A 15,520-nucleotide genomic window follows, 5' to 3' on the forward strand; every position below is an offset into this window, starting at 1 on the left:
ATATTCGTACATCAACATGACAACATCAAATTAATGCTTCAAACAACATAGTCATTCCTCCAAAAAAAATTGAACTAACTGCTGTCATCAAATTAAGAGCTTTGATTAATTGGAAGGCCCCAATCTGATACAGCCATCTAACGTGTTAGTTGTCAGTTTCCTAGTGGCCAGTTTGGAGTTATGGTCCGCCATACACCAAGGAGGGATGTCCTAATCTACACCCTTGCCCGAGCACAAAAGGCACTTCAACTTTCTTCCAAACAAAAGGTACAACACGTGGCGCACAGACAGTGAATCATTTAGGAACTTTGGTTCTCCGAAAACACTGAGGATTCTATCCCCTTTTTTTTTATGAAACCTATCTGTCTTTTTTTTTCTTTCTTCGAGAGATTCCGGAAATTGAAAAAAGAGTTCCACGCGCCTGCAGAGCGGTGGAATAAACTTTTGTACTATTACAGTATGATCCCAGATTTCATAGCTGAGGTGGCAAAATCCTTTTATAAAACATATAATAATTTTTGTAATTTAAATTTAAATTTTTGTTATTGAGTGCTTCAAAGATATATTTTTTAAATAATTAAGATATTATTTATAATAAATAACTTCTATAAAACTATTGGTACTACAAAATAAAATTCTTTTTTATAGATAAGATTTAAATGATAATGATAAAATTCTCACCATTACTATTTTTTAGTGAACTTATCTTTTTTTTTTTTATCTAATTTGATTAATAGTATTTTTAAGTTCTACATGAACTTAATTTATTGGTTGAATAATTTTAAAAGTACATAATATTTTTTATATTCACTTAATATTTTCAAATTTTATTTTAAAATTATTTTTATAAAATTTAAATATTAATTAATAAAAAAATAAAAGTTTTTTATCAATTAAACTAAATCATGTGGATTGTTAAATTATATAATTGACAAGCAACATCTCTTAAGAAATTGAAAGCTAAAATAAACAAAAATAGGAAAAAAAAAAAGAATAATTATCGGTTACTTTCCCAGTTTTTCCCTTGACATCGTAACGCGCAATAGTTGCGCGTAATTAAAGAAAAAGAGTGATTCAAATTTCCCAAAGTTGAAAGATTAAAACAAGAAGCAGCTTAATTAAAGCTCAAATAGTTTCTTCTCTTCTCTTATCTTATCACCTGTCTGTCAGTGTCTGTCTGTCTGTCATTTTAACGCCGGTTAGTCCAACAACGCTCTTACATGAATAGATCATTCCCTACCTTTACAAAAATCATTAAAATCCCCCACAGAATCCAACTCCATTAATTCCTTCTTCTTCTATTTTTTTTTTTTAATTTAAGCTCTAAAAAAAATTATATTGACGTCACAGATCGGCTCAGCTTTTTTTGCAGGTAATATTCGAATCCTATTCCTTCTGGAAAGAAAAGAGAGAAAAAGTTGCACTTTTTTTTTCTCTGCTGCTTTGTAATTTAGTGTAGTTTATGATTAAAGTAAAAGAAGAAAAAAGATTTGGTTTTCGCGGAAAAAGTGTGGATTCGGTTTAGTTCAGTAGGCTGTGATCGGATCCGCTGGATTAGCAGGTAATGGCTCTCTTAAGTGTTCTTTTTTGTAATTAATTTTCTGTTTGGTTGCCAAGAAAACTATGGAAATACAGAGTGAATCTTTAAATGAGGCCGTTTTATGGTTTTTACAGAGAAAAAAAAATGATAACGAGTTCAATTTTCAAAATGTGGTATTTGCAGCTTTAGTAAATGGAAGGAACATTTTAGAATAACTTGGATTTAATTAGCTGGATTGTTGAATTTGGAGGAAAATAAAAAGAATAAAACTTTTCAATCTTGAATTCATGATGATGTTTTACTTCATTAATTTGAACCAATAGGAGTTCCGTCAATTTTTAATGCAATCAGTTGATAAAAGTAAAGAAAAGAAGACGAGTTTGAAACGATCAAGATCATCATCCCCTCGCAATATGCCTGTGACCAACAGCACTGCTACGCAAACTCCTGATGATTGCAATCTTTTCCCTGTTGAAGAGATAGTTCAATCACCATTACCAGGATATGTAGCACCTACTTCTGTTAGTTTTAGTCCAGATGATAGTTTGATAGCTTTTCTATTTAGTCCTGGTCATACTTTGAGTAGAAAGGTTTTCGCCTTTGATCTCAATGCTGGCAAGCAAGAGTTATTCTTCTGTCCCCCAGATGGTGGACTCGAGGAGAGTAATATATCACCGGAAGAGAAGTTGAGGAGGGAGAGGTCCAGGGAGCGTGGGCTGGGAGTTACACGTTATGAATGGGTGAAGCGTATCTCGAAGAAGAACACTATTATGGTTCCTTTACCTGGAGGGGTATGTTAAAGAATCCCATCTATTGATTTGAATGTACCATTATAAAGGTTTATTTAGTCCACATTGTGTTCTGCATGAGTTATGGTAGCCTACATATGACTTCTTCCCCAAAATCTTAGCATTGTGATTTTTCGTGTTTGATTTATCTTTTTTAATAAATTTTGTTTTAATCTTAAAATATACTTAGAAACTAATTGAACCAATTAGGGGGAATATTCTTTATTGGTAATATCACTTATCCAATAGAGTGCCTTTAAGTCTTTTTGTTTTTTTTTTTTGTTGTTTAATTGGGGTCACCAGGGCATGTTTCTAAGGGCAACGATATGTATGTTGAGGTGAAATAAGTGTGTTCTTTTGAACCTTTTTCTCGGTTCTTCATTAACCACAATTCGCTGATTTTCATGCTGGTTCAGTGACGCTACCATGATGCTGCTATTGCTATTAGCTGCCCCACCACTGTAGATTCCTTTTGATCATTTCCTAGACCCCCCCATACCCATTGTTTGTACTGATACACCAAATTCGAACACCATCACCACACCAACCTGCCTGCTTATCACCTTATCGTATCACTTGTAGCACCACTTTAACATCTCCGGCAGTGTTTCACCTGCAAATTGGTCAAAACTTTATACCCTCCACATTCAATTTTAGCTTCAGTTATTACTAAAAATTCCCAGTTGTTGTGTGAATTAGCTGGTCAAATTACATGTTTCCCTGCAATGTAATCATTTTGCACCCGACCTTCTACCACTTCAGATCCCTTAGCACTGTTATCTTTTATGCTACTTGTGTGTGTGTGTGTATTCTTTTATCCAAGTCTTGCTAACAACATACAGTTTAGAAATTCTGTTTTCCCTCATAATTTGTTCTCTTTTTTGTGGGCAGATTTATTTCCAGGACCTTTCTGCTTCAAAACCAGTTCTCATGCTTCCAAGTATGTCATCGTCATCAATTATTGATCCACATCTTTCCCCAGATGGTACTATGCTTGCTTACATAAGAGATTATGAGCTGCATGTTCTGAATCTTTTGTACAATGAACAAAGACAGTTAACATATGGTGCCAATGGGAACATTGTGGTAAGTCTATATTAACAGTGTCTTTATGGTTAGAATTTTAATTGCATCACATCTTTGGATGTTTGTATATTTACAACAAATTTTCTTTTCTTTTCTTTTCTTCTTCCCTCCTTTTTGTGGGAGAGGGGAAGGTAGTTGTTAGAAGAAAGTATGTGAAATTTTAATGATGCAATACATATATGGCCTTCAGAGCCATCTAGAACAAGCAATTTGATATTTGGCTGCAAACATAGAATGGTATAACACTTTGCTCAGTCAGCTAATTGCAGGACATCCTAAGCTCCGACTACATAGGGCCAGCTCCCTCGTTGTCTGGTCTATGCTTTATCTAATTTCTCTTTTTTACTTTTACCTTGTTGCTTCTTATCGGCGGGAGCAATGATTGTTAACAGCAACACTGCCTGGAAAGAAGCAAATCAACCTGTAAAAGTTATACAGCTTAGATAACCTGGAAAAGTTATCTAAGTTCTCTGGCACATTGCCAATTCATTAACTACATTATACAGCTTAGAAATCATCGGGCAACTTTTCCTGGTTTTCATAAAAATTAGTGAATGCAATAATTCTAAATACAATAGGCTGTAATTGTTAAAACGGATCAATCAGACTTCTAAATTTGGTGGCAGGCAAGTTTTTGGATTATTTGTACGATTTTTACCTGGTTTCAATCTGCTGTGTGGGTGTGGCAAATGAAGCAAGTTAGGCTTTAACATTTGACATTTGTTTAGGTTTTTTTTTTTAAACTGTCTTGAATATGACACTATTTTTAATAATTGCAGACTCATGGACTTGCTGAGTATATAGCTCAGGTGACAATTTCTTTCAATCTCCTTCCTTTGGTTAGCATATTTATGTAAATTTGGTCACTGATTACTATGAGTTTGGAACTTACTATTTTTGAGTGCAAAGAGAAATTACAGTTTCTTTCAGGGGCATACAGTCAATGCCATAAAGTTACCAATGATGCCAAAATTCATTCTTTTTCCTTTTTCGTTAATCTCTATGTTGTGCATGTAAATTCTTGACCCTCATATTTTGGGAATTTCCCTAATTGCAGGAGGAGATGGATCGTAAAACTGGGTATTGGTGGTCACTTGATGGCAAGTTCATTGCATTTACAGAGGTTGATTATTCGGAAATACCTCTTTTTAGAATTATGCATCAAGGTAAAAGCTCAGTCGGTCTAGAGGCCCAGGAAGACCATGCTTATCCTTTTGCAGGAGCTTCAAATGTCAAAGTTCGCCTTGGGGTGGTCACCAGTACTGGTGGTACTGTCACTTGGATGGATATTATCTGTGGGGGACCAAACTACAATGATGAATATTTGGCTAGAGTCAACTGGATGCATGGAAATGTTCTTACAGCACAAGTTTTGAATAGGTCTCACTCCAAACTACAGATCCTTAAGTTTAATATCAAGACAGGCCAAAAAACTGTTTTAATGATCGAAGAACTAAAACCTTGGATTAATCTACATGATTGCTTTACACCTCTGGACAAAGGAGTCACCAGATATTCTGGGGGGTTCATCTGGGCAAGTGAAAGAACAGGATTCAGACATCTTTATCTGCATGATGCTAATGGGACTTGCTTAGAACCCATTACAGAGGGTGAATGGATGGTTGAGCAAATTGCTGGTGTAAATGAGGCTGCTGGGCTTGTGTATTTCACTGGAACTCTTGATGGACCTTTAGAATCACACCTTTACCATGCTAGACTATGCCCAGATGAAAATTCAACATTGCAGCCCCCTGTCAGATTGACTAATGGCAAGGGAAAACATGTGGTTGTGCTTGATCACCACATGCAGAAGTTTGTTGATATTTATGATTCTCTTGATTCCCCCCCTACGGTTTTGCTTTGCAGCTTGATTGATGGAAGTATATTAATGTCTATTTATGAGCAGCCATTAACAATTCCCGAGCTTAAAAGACTTCAACTTGAGCCTCCAGAGATATTTCAGATACAGGCAAATGGTGGTACCGTACTATATGGGGCTTTATATAAGCCTGATGCAACAAGATTTGGACCTCCCCCATACAAAACCTTGATCAGTGTGTATGGTGGTCCTAGTGTACAACTTGTTTGTGATTCTTGGATAAATACCGTTGACATGAGAGCGCAATACTTGCGGAGCAAAGGCATTTTAGTTTGGAAGGTTTGTCTTTCTTGCATTGACAACTTACGTCATATCTGTGTTCTTAAGTTTCTTTGAAGTTCACTGCAGGGGTTCATGCATGTTCATGTTTCTATCCGTTGATGAAGATCATTATTACATCTTCCGCATCCCTTTACTTTCCCACCTAACATATGCTCTTTGCAGTTGGATAATAGAGGAACGGCTAGACGTGGACTGAAGTTCGAAGGCTGTCTCAGAAACAACATAGGCCGTGTTGATGCGGAGGATCAGCACACCGGAGCTGAATGGCTAATTAAACAAGGGCTGGCAAAGGTTGGCCATATTGGTTTGTACGGTTGGAGCTATGGTGGTTATCTCTCTGCCATGGTCTTGGCCAGATTCCCTGATGTTTTCCAATGCGCTGTCTCTGGTGCTCCTGTTACATCATGGGACGGATACGACACATTTTACACCGAGAAATACATGGGACTGCCTTCCGAGGATGCTGAAAATTACGAGTACGGCTCCGTGATGCACCATGTTAATAAGATGAAAGGAAGGCTACTATTGATTCACGGCATGATCGATGAAAACGTCCATTTTAGGCACACGGCGAGGCTTGTGAACGCGCTCGTTGCAAACGGAAAGCCGTATGAGCTATTGATTTTTCCAGATGAACGGCACATGCCACGCCGTCATAGGGACCGAATTTATATGGAAGAGAGGATATGGGAATTCATTGAGAGGAGCTTGTGAGGTAACACTTCTTATTTATACATCATCTCCACCATAGTCTAATGTTGTTTGTTGGGAAAGAGCATCGGATTTTTCTACCCTCTTTCCAAATTTCATAAAATCTTGGACAATTTCTCTTAATTTTTAAATTGCAATTTAACTTTTTGTCCCGAGCTGGTTTTGACGTGGATGCGATCTGTTGGTTCAGTCTAACAGCAAAGTACCAGGTCCGGAAAGAAAAAAAAGAACACTTCATTTACTTCCAATTAATAAACGATCTTATATCAAATATGAAATTTAAAGTATAAAAAAAAAAAAAAGAAAATAATATCATCTTTTAATTTTAAAAAATGGGGTTGTAATTGCTTAGTTCACATTAAATTTATAATTATTAAAGTTGATAAATTAAATTTTATATTTTAGGCTTTTATTCTAAGCAACCAATTAAAATGAGAAACAAGCAAAAGACTCCCAAACAAAAGAGAAAAAATGAAATTATTATTTCATAAATTTGTATACTATTAATAATTAAACTTAACAATATATTTGAAATTGTCAATCATATAAAATTTTAAATTAATTTGATATTTTTATTCTTTCAATCAAGAATGATATATTTTTCAATATATATTATCAATCGAAAATTTATTATTATTAAATACGCATAAAAAAGAATAATTCAGTCTTTTAAAATACATGTGATTTGTGATTTAATTAATAATCTCTCCGAAACTTGCATATTTACATGCTATGTGCGTCTGCGATACTATAACTGGCCCGTAGATTTAAAGATTGGGCCCTTGAGCTTTCCCACTGTATGAGATGCACAAGATCTGTGTGTTGGACGTAAGGTTGGCAAATGCAGATAGGCACAATTAGGGCTGTAAACGAGCCGAACCGAACTGAATAATGAGAAATTCGAACTCGAATTTGACTCACAATTCGGAGTTCGATATTCGGTTCGAACTCGATCGAGTTTTATTTTTCAAGTTCGAGTTCGATTCGTGATCGAATTCGAGCTACTCGAGCTCGCTCGATTAATATGTAAAAATAAGCTCGATTCGTATACTCGATAAGAATTCGATTATTCATGCTCGAACTCGAAATATTTTATTAATTAAAATAATAAAAATATATTTAAATATAAAAATTCGATTAAGCTCGCGAATTACTCAAGTCAAATACATAAAAAGGAGTTTCTAGTTTAACTGTATGGTGATCTTTATGTTCATAAAACATAAAACCTCTTATAGCTATGAAAACGCTTTGCTTTTCATGTTATTAAACATGTCATTACTTGAACTCTTGGTTCTATATTGAAGCTGCTAGGAACTTAGCTTTCGAAATTAAAGCTGTTTTACAAATCCAAATTGTCTGACAAAACAGTAAATCTCTTTTACCTTCTTCACTTTGAAATTCTTGAAATTTGTCGACTGTTACAAACTTTTGTTGTGGGAGATTAGAGCTTCTTTAGCATCAATTTGCATCACCTTGATATTGCTCTTTATTTTGCTGCAGTTTGAGGATTGCACATTCTCATAATTATGAGAACTAATCCATTAGATATTTAATTAGATATGATTGACTACTTAAACAAATCTATTCTTTCTTAAAATTATCTTAAAATTTGACTAAACGCCTCTAAAAATAATAGGTTCTACTCTTTTAAACAATATTATATTAAAAAGTTTAATTACATGTAATGAAAGTTATAGCACATTGACAATACTTATAAATCGATACTACTTAATCTTAAATTATCTTTTTAACCTTAATTAACATGATCCTAATTTATTTTTATTAATTTAATATTTAAATATTAAAAATATTTTTAAGTTGTTTCCAACACCTTGATCGACCTTTTAAAAATATTTTTTATTTCAAAAGTATTTAAGTAACATGTTTTTTCTTTGAAAAAGCTTTAGATTTATTAAATATTTTATGAAATAAAATTAATTATTAATATATGATAATTTAAATATACAAATTCATAATAATAATAATAATAATAATAATCAAATATAAGGCTAACTACAAAAGTTAATACATATAATCACACTTTAAAATAATTAATCATGAAAAGAAATTACATCACAATAACTTATTCTCAATTTTAATTTTTCCAATTAAAAATAACTAAAAATTCTTAAAGCCTATTTTAAAATTTTTGTAACTCCTTGATCAAATTAAAAAAAAAATTATTTAAAAATTTTTACGAAAATTACTTGTTCGTAACTTAGAATTTTATCATTGGGCAAAAGGTTATTATTTTTAATTATTTTATTTTTACAAATTAATTAAAATATATGATAAAATTAATCAAAACAAATAAATTAATCAAATAAAATAATCAATAATCAAAAAAAAAAAAAAAAAAAAAAAAACAAAATGAGTCAAGTTGACGTGCAGATCTTGCCGAGTCAGGTTTTGCAAAATATTTTAGCTCTTTTCACTTTTTTTTTCCCTCACTTTCCTCTTTCCCTTTCGGTAGCCGATTCTCTTTTAACTTTTCTCTAGAAAACTTTAAATGCTGGTCGGAATCTTTAAAGTGTCGTTGAAAACTTCAATGAAAAATTTAAATTTCTTTGAAAAATTCAAACATCATTGGATCAAAAAATTCAAATTTTATCATGAAAAAAATTAAAATTTTCAGAAAATTCAAAAAAAAAAAAATCTCTAAACCCAAAGTTGGATTCTTTTTTCGTTTCTCTAAATCATTACTGTCTAAATCACACCATCCCAAAATCACACTAAGAAATTTACTAAAAAATTGCTAGAATTTTTCTTTTTGCTAATTGATTCTTTTGTATTAATTGTGGGTCGTTAAATAGGTTTTTTGTTCGAGGTTAAATAGGATTTCAATTTCAAAGAGGATTTCAGAATCTTCTTTCACTCTTATTTAATCTCAAAATTTTAATCAAACACAATTTCTTAATTTTCTCTTAATCCAGAACGTGTACAAAATTAAAATCTAATTAACCTTTAAATACCTTACGAAACAATTATCCTAGATCAAAAGAATTTGACCTCAAAAAGACTTTAGCAATTTTAATCCAGACTAAACATTATAAAATTAAAAAGAACATAAAATTAAATCCAATTAAACTTCTAATGGACAAAAATATAACTTGGACAAATATGATATCTACACACATTTGACTGGCTCTACTGGCTTCAAGCTCATGAACCTTATTCCCTTGATGTCATCAATTATGTTAAGTTACTGGACGCTGAACAAGACACTGAACTTTTGAAGTGTCATGGTTGGGAGATGCCACGTCTGTGTGCTCGCACCCTTGGCATTTTCACCATGCTTCTAAAGAAAGGCGTAGAGAGAGGATTCACACCCTTTGCTATTGGAAGAATCATGTGTAGGGAAACAGTGAAACAGGAGTCAGTGATCGAGCAGATTGGTAGAGAATCAGAGGAAATTCTACTCCCTAGAATGACTGATGGTGATTCATTTTGAAGCTGTGGCATTGATCATGGTGTTGGGATTGCGAAAGCTTTGATATGATAAAAAAGCCTCAATCAATTAAATTGAACATTTATGTCAACAAAAATAAAATTAAACAGTCTATCAATTGTTAGTCCCAATCCAATTAAATAATTGCATTAAAGAAAATAAAATTAATTAATTAATTAATTACATAAAAAATAATAATTTGATATGATTTGATTCAATCAATTTACGTCTATAAATGAAAAATAAAATCTATTAGTTATAAAAAATTATATCAAAATAAATTAATTTTACTCATAATTAATATTTATAGATCCTTTTAATCTTTTTTAATTTTATAGAGTATTTTTAATCTAAATAAACGCATATTTATGTGCACTTAGGCACCATATCTATATGAACCATATTAATAACTTTTAATCTACTCACAAACATACATATACACTTATAAGATATAAATCTTCAGTAATATTATGAGTTATTTATCTCATAAAATCCTATAAATCTATTACATCATTTTTTTATACCTAATCCTATAAAAATTTTACTTATTTATAAATATATAAACTTACTTATCAAAAAAAAATTTCCTCTTAAAATTATTTTTTTGTAATTTTTTTATTCATAAAATAATATCTAACAAATCTCTGAATTAATATTCTCATCATTTGGATCATCCTCTTGATGAACTGACCTTGTAAGCCCCAAGGCAACCAGTTAGGTAGCTTTGCATGTCTGCATCTTCGACAATGCGGATATACTGCAGAAGGATGATGGTAGTCCATATTTTTGTTAAATGGTCTTGCATAAGTTCTGGGTAACACTGGGATGTTGCTGGAACTTGTGTTTTTATCATCTGTTTTATTTTGTTCGTAGAGCCAACTTTCCTTTGCAGCACATCCTCGAACCATAGTCTATTACCTGGAAATGCCCTTAAGCAATCTATCCAAGCACAAATTGTATTGGGGAGATTTTAGTTGTTTGGTTATAGCTATGTCAATAATAGTATATATAACTTCATAGTATTGGTACAGTATCTCATTAAATTTATTTATTGGCTTTTTTGGCATTTATGCTCTTTCTTTACCTCCAATGGTTCGGCCATGTGAAGTAAGATCTGGTTGGCGCCACCATCTAGAACCAAGAGTACCAAAAAATTTATTCCACACAGCTGGCTATGCATCCTTTGGCTTTTAGCTAGCCTTTTCCTGCCTAACTTTCTTATTGTAGGGGTGTCCCACTTGCATCCACCCCTCGACAAAATAACAAAATTTTGTGTGAAAAATTGATCCAAAGTACCTGACTTTAATGGAACATGTCAATTGCCACAAGCTGGATGCAGTGTTGCAAAAGCATTATTCTTGGTTAAAAAGATTGAACTCTTACCCCATCGAGGCAGGTGTTTGATAAAAAACAGGGTGGACAAAGTTCCATATGTCTCGAATGGACCCAGGTGCAGTAGGCCATATCGTTTTAAACCCCTGGGTCCGCAAACCTGTGGGTTGATCTCAACACCCATGGGCTTTGCTTTAATGACCAACAAATCAACAATGTAGTGGCTAAGCATTTATTTCTCCAGTCAATCACCGACACCAATAATTTACAGGAAAACCTGAGCCTCACGTAATCAAAAAGTTGCAGCAACAACCCATCGAGGTGACAAACGGTCAAAACGAAGAAACATATCTAACTTCATTTCATTATTACAACGAGATTTTGACTAAGGAATTTATAACTAGAAAAAAAAAATAAGGAAAGTAGTAGTAGTAATTCTTACATGTCTGGAGTTAAATCAACAAGAACAGTGACGCTTATTAAAATATTCGCGAAAAATTTAGAAAGATAAAATTATATTTCATACAATTAAAAACTAAAAAAAAGTGGTAAAAGAACATTTAATTTTTAAACTTGTAGACCAGCCAAAAAAGCAACCCCTGTTGATGGTAACCATGATGATCCATAAATAAACTGAGCCACGGTGAATTTAGCCGCTTCAATATCTGAAGTGATGACTCTGTACCCGGGCCATGTGACCCGTTGCCCAGTTGCTGCACCTGGCCCATAATTCATGTATTCACCGTAGTATAGTGTGTCCAAGGCAAATGCAGCGTTCCACTCCAGCCATCCCCTAGGGTGAATGTGGTCACTCATGTATGATAACATGACTACAGCTCTAGAGTACAACTTCCATGGACGGCCTAGATACGTTTGGAAGCTACCATTGGCCGCGGCGAGATCCGGTGTCGGTAGGATCTGACATGCATGGATCGAAATACCAGTATTTTGATTCGGGTCCTTTCGGTTCTGGGCAGTAATAGTGTTCTTCTGTAGGGCCATGGGCTTCCGGGCGTAAATGCTACAGTTCTGGAGTACCACAGCGGCATTTCCAAAAATAAAATCCACCGTTCCGTAAATGTCACATTCACGGTAGAATTGGCGATTGGAGTGAACATATAAAGTGTCTTGGTATCCAGTGATGCTGCACCTGTAAACCACAGCATGGTCTGCCCCAACCCGAAGAGCCACTGCCTGGTGCTTGGCTGGTCCGGCCCAGTTCTCAAATGTCATGTCTCGTGCAATAAAACCAGCCCCAGTTGCCGCTGAAAGGAAAAAAAAAAATGAAACGACCAATGAATACAGCTCTCTCTTAGAATGAGGCAAACATTAGTATTTATTTAACTTTTGATCAGAAAGTTGCCGCCAATAAATGTGTAATTCGTTGATAGAATATTATATTCTTAATTTCAATAATTATATATTTTTTAAAATAAAAATAATAATAAGATGCCAATTAGTGAAAGGAGATAGCCGCATGAACCACCTCCAAGAATATCAACATTTTAGCATTAAATTTTGTAGATAATTGGATAACCAAAAGCGCATGTTTTATGATAGAGAGGGGAATTAGAACATTCTGATTATTCCAATGAGAGCTTCAGCCTCAATACTAATTCACTAGCAATCAACAAAAACATAGCTTAAGCAATGTCATTATTCCATTCATTTCCCAACAGTTTCCTTAAATTTCTTTTTTTTTTTAATATTGTTTCTGCTTTCAGGTTTCCTGGAAGGGTAATTGTAATTTCCAGTTGTGTGGACAAGGAAGGTGGTAAGGTGAAGTGGCCACAGGACTCTAGGACTTTGTCTGTCTAGAATAACAGCCCACGTGCAATTTCTACTTCATGCATGTTTAGTGGTTTGGGTCCAATGGTTTTCCATTTCCCCTAACAAATAAGTTGTTTTATTTGAAGGAGAATACATTAGTTGAAGGAGAATAAAAAAAATAGTTGAAGGGTAAACTTACCGAAGGCAGCAGTGTGGAATGTAGTCATGTTGTCAAATACACTTTTTCCTCCTGTAATGACTGTTTTACCCTTCCCGTCACCTATAAACATCAAGTTTATTTTCTTCTTCCCCACCTTTAAATTATTCTCTTCGTACCTGTAAATTTTTATTACTAACTTTGTAATCTTCAGACAGTTGTAATTTCAAAAAATAGAAAACCAGTCAATTTTTATATTTAATTTAATTTCAGAAAAATAAAAAATAAAAAATAATTTCTTTTTAAAAAAAAGTGAAGAAAATTTTCCCAAAAGCGGTGAAGTGAAAAAATGCAATCATCAACTGGAAAAAGTTCAATGACGAACTGCAATACAAGACTACTTTCGTCGTTTTAAGTTATAAAACAACAGTGACGAAAAGTAAGAGGAAAAGTATGGAAAGGTAATTTTAGAAAAGCCCCAAGAAAAAGGCTGTCCTAGTAAATTTGGATCCATAATATAACCACAATTTACCTTCCTGCCCTCACATATATGATGATCCGCCGAGTACTATGCTCCGGTGCCTTCTTAATCGCCTCATTAATCGTCTTTACGGTGCCGTTTCCATCTTTCGAAACGATTATGTCAGCCTGGATCGCCGACACGGGAGTGTCCAATAGCTCCCTCTCTCTTCTCCCCAGCCATTTTGGGAAATTCTCCTCATCGACGTTTTCTCCTGATTTATCGTCGTCCAACGCCAGCAACCTCCTGTTCTGTATCGGCACTCCCGCGAAATCGTCTCCGCCACTCGCCGCGAAAATCGACAAGCAGTTACTCACGAGCTCCGATAAGTCATTCAATTTGGCGGCCACTTGATCTTTCACCGCCCCGCTCACTCCCTCAAATCCCTCCGTACACGTGTCCTGATTCGTCAACGCCGCGCTTAACCACGTCATCACATCCTGAGTGGACCCGCCTTTATTGTCGCCGTCCTGAGAAGGAATGACGGAGTAGAGAGAACGGGAGAGGGCGTCGACAGAATCTTCCAGAAGCTCGAGGCAGTCATCGTATGCTGACCGTACACGCGGATCCATCTGGACGTAGGAGATGGACGTGGTCATATAAAGAGCTTTGCTGAAGTGCTGCAACGTCATATTGAAGGAAATGTGGACGAGGTCTTGCTCACTAGCAGTCAGCGAGCCAGGGAATTCGAGGAGTGAGTTGACACAGAGGTTTGGGAACCGAGTTTTACTACATGTCTTGGAAATAGCTTGGGTGGGCTTACGGCGGATTGGGGTGCCAACAGGGTCGGCGCCTCCTTCACGGAGCCCAATTACGAGGCCAGCACAGACAGCTGAGACAATGATCATAACCAGGGCAATAACTGAAATGATAAGAAGCTTTTTCTTGTTGTTTTTAGCTCTGGGTTCTTCATGTTGTTGTTGCTGCTGCTGAGGATTTCCAGAGCCTCCAGGTCCTGAAGGTCGGAGCCTGTCGTATCCCATTTCTCTTTTCCTTTCTTGTCTGCGGTGGCTCCAAAATCAGTAACTTTGAAAATGTAGAGTGAAATTAGAAAATAAATTAGAGGTCGGTAAAGCTATAAATATCACTACATCTACAACGTTATAAAGTTGAAAGAAAATGTGAACGTACGTACATAAATAAGAGTGTGTGGTTCAGTGGTTATATATAAAAAAGAAATGGTTGAAGTAGAGACGTTTGGGGTCAAGTCTATGTCCCAAGCATGAGCTGTCCTCTACTTTCAGCTCTTTTGGCCCACTGGGTTGGGTTACAAATTAAACTCCCAAGTCCCATCCACCAAAAATAAAAAAAATAAAAACAAATCTCCTTGTTTTGCTTTTATCATATTATATCATATCATATTTTGGATAAAAAGAGTGAGTGATAAAAAAAAAATACAAAAATGATTCGATGCACTAAGGAAACGATAGAGATATGATTAAGAAAGACAGAAAGTTGACAGAATTTTTTGTTTGCTTTTAACCAGTTATAGGACGAAGACTTAGTTAACAAGTTTAATTTATGAGTGGATTTGTTGGTTTTTTTTTTTATATATAAAAATGGATTTGTGATTCATAAAATGTCTGTTAGTTGTGAACATAATTGAACTTAAACAGAGATTTCAGAATCTAATTAAAACTCTTTGTGGTATTTTTATGAGACAGTAGTTAGGATTTTTTTTTTTTTCTTTATTGGCTAATTGGATTTTTATGCATATGTTTAAGTCTGCATTGCTTTGTTTTTCTCATGACCAAGGTCTGATTTCAATCTTATTCCACTCAAACTACATATAAAAATTAAAAGGGTATGCTTTAAATTTTAGTTTAATTCTGTACGGATAAAGTAAGTATTATTTAAATCACGTACAATTAAGATTATACTCTTATTTGTTTTAGGTTTTTTAATAATATGATCAAACGTATTTTCAAATTTTAATTCAATGATATTATTATATGAATATTGTACTTAATTATGATTACCCTTTAATTTTCAATTTTTGTTGATTAG

General features: G+C 34.3%; 2 protein-coding genes across 6 annotated transcripts; one reads left to right on the forward strand and one right to left on the reverse strand.

Moving 5' to 3' along the window:
- Nucleotides 1–1,058: 1,058 nt before the first annotated feature.
- On the forward strand, nucleotides 1,059–6,439 carry LOC111280408 (uncharacterized). Of its 5 annotated transcripts, XM_089746331.1 has the most exons (7): nucleotides 1,128–1,372; nucleotides 1,473–1,561; nucleotides 1,864–2,331; nucleotides 3,220–3,414; nucleotides 4,194–4,223; nucleotides 4,472–5,572; nucleotides 5,738–6,439. In XM_089746331.1, the coding sequence occupies exons 3-7, from the start codon at nucleotides 1,882–1,884 to the stop codon at nucleotides 6,287–6,289; spliced, it is 2,328 nt and encodes a 775-aa protein (XP_089602457.1). In that variant the 5' UTR covers nucleotides 1,128–1,372; nucleotides 1,473–1,561; nucleotides 1,864–1,881; the 3' UTR covers nucleotides 6,290–6,439. The 5 variants fall into 5 exon arrangements, with proteins under 5 accessions (XP_022723517.2, XP_022723527.2, XP_089602458.1 ...); XM_022867782.2 differs by lacking the exon at nucleotides 1,473–1,561 and having other exon boundaries at nucleotides 1,059–1,372; XM_022867802.2 differs by lacking the exon at nucleotides 1,128–1,372 and having other exon boundaries at nucleotides 1,373–1,561; nucleotides 2,186–2,331.
- A 5,041-nt stretch (nucleotides 6,440–11,480) lies between these two features.
- Nucleotides 11,481–14,650, reverse strand: LOC111280430 (putative pectinesterase/pectinesterase inhibitor 34). The gene is made up of 3 exons (XM_022867823.2): nucleotides 13,526–14,650; nucleotides 13,036–13,172; nucleotides 11,481–12,331 (listed from the first exon to the last, which is right to left on the reverse strand). Exons 1-3 carry the CDS (start codon nucleotides 14,494–14,496, stop codon nucleotides 11,634–11,636), a joined length of 1,806 nt encoding a protein of 601 aa, XP_022723558.2. The 5' UTR covers nucleotides 14,497–14,650; the 3' UTR covers nucleotides 11,481–11,633.
- Between the last annotated feature and the right edge of the window lie 870 nt (nucleotides 14,651–15,520).

Source organism: Durio zibethinus, chromosome 17 (genome assembly GCF_047325235.1).
Source record: "Durio zibethinus cultivar Kanyao isolate XHJ-2024 chromosome 17, ASM4732523v1, whole genome shotgun sequence".
NCBI classification, from domain to species: domain Eukaryota; kingdom Viridiplantae; phylum Streptophyta; class Magnoliopsida; order Malvales; family Malvaceae; genus Durio; species Durio zibethinus.

Coding starts and splice junctions, on each gene's coding strand:
- LOC111280408 (XM_022867782.2), top strand. CDS start 1,882: ATGCAATCAGTTGATAAAAGTAAAGAAAAGAAGACGAGTTTGAAACGA. Junction 4,224..4,471: donor TTGCTGAGTATATAGCTCAG/GTGACAATTTCT, acceptor CCCTAATTGCAG/GAGGAGATGGATCGTAAAAC. Junction 5,573..5,737: donor AAGGCATTTTAGTTTGGAAG/GTTTGTCTTTCT, acceptor TGCTCTTTGCAG/TTGGATAATAGAGGAACGGC.
- LOC111280430 (XM_022867823.2), bottom strand. CDS start 14,496: ATGGGATACGACAGGCTCCGACCTTCAGGACCTGGAGGCTCTGGAAAT. Junction 13,173..13,525: donor ATATATGTGAGGGCAGGAAG/GTAAATTGTGGT, acceptor AAAAATTTACAG/GTACGAAGAGAATAATTTAA. Junction 12,332..13,035: donor ATTCCACACTGCTGCCTTCG/GTAAGTTTACCC, acceptor TTTTCCTTTCAG/CGGCAACTGGGGCTGGTTTT.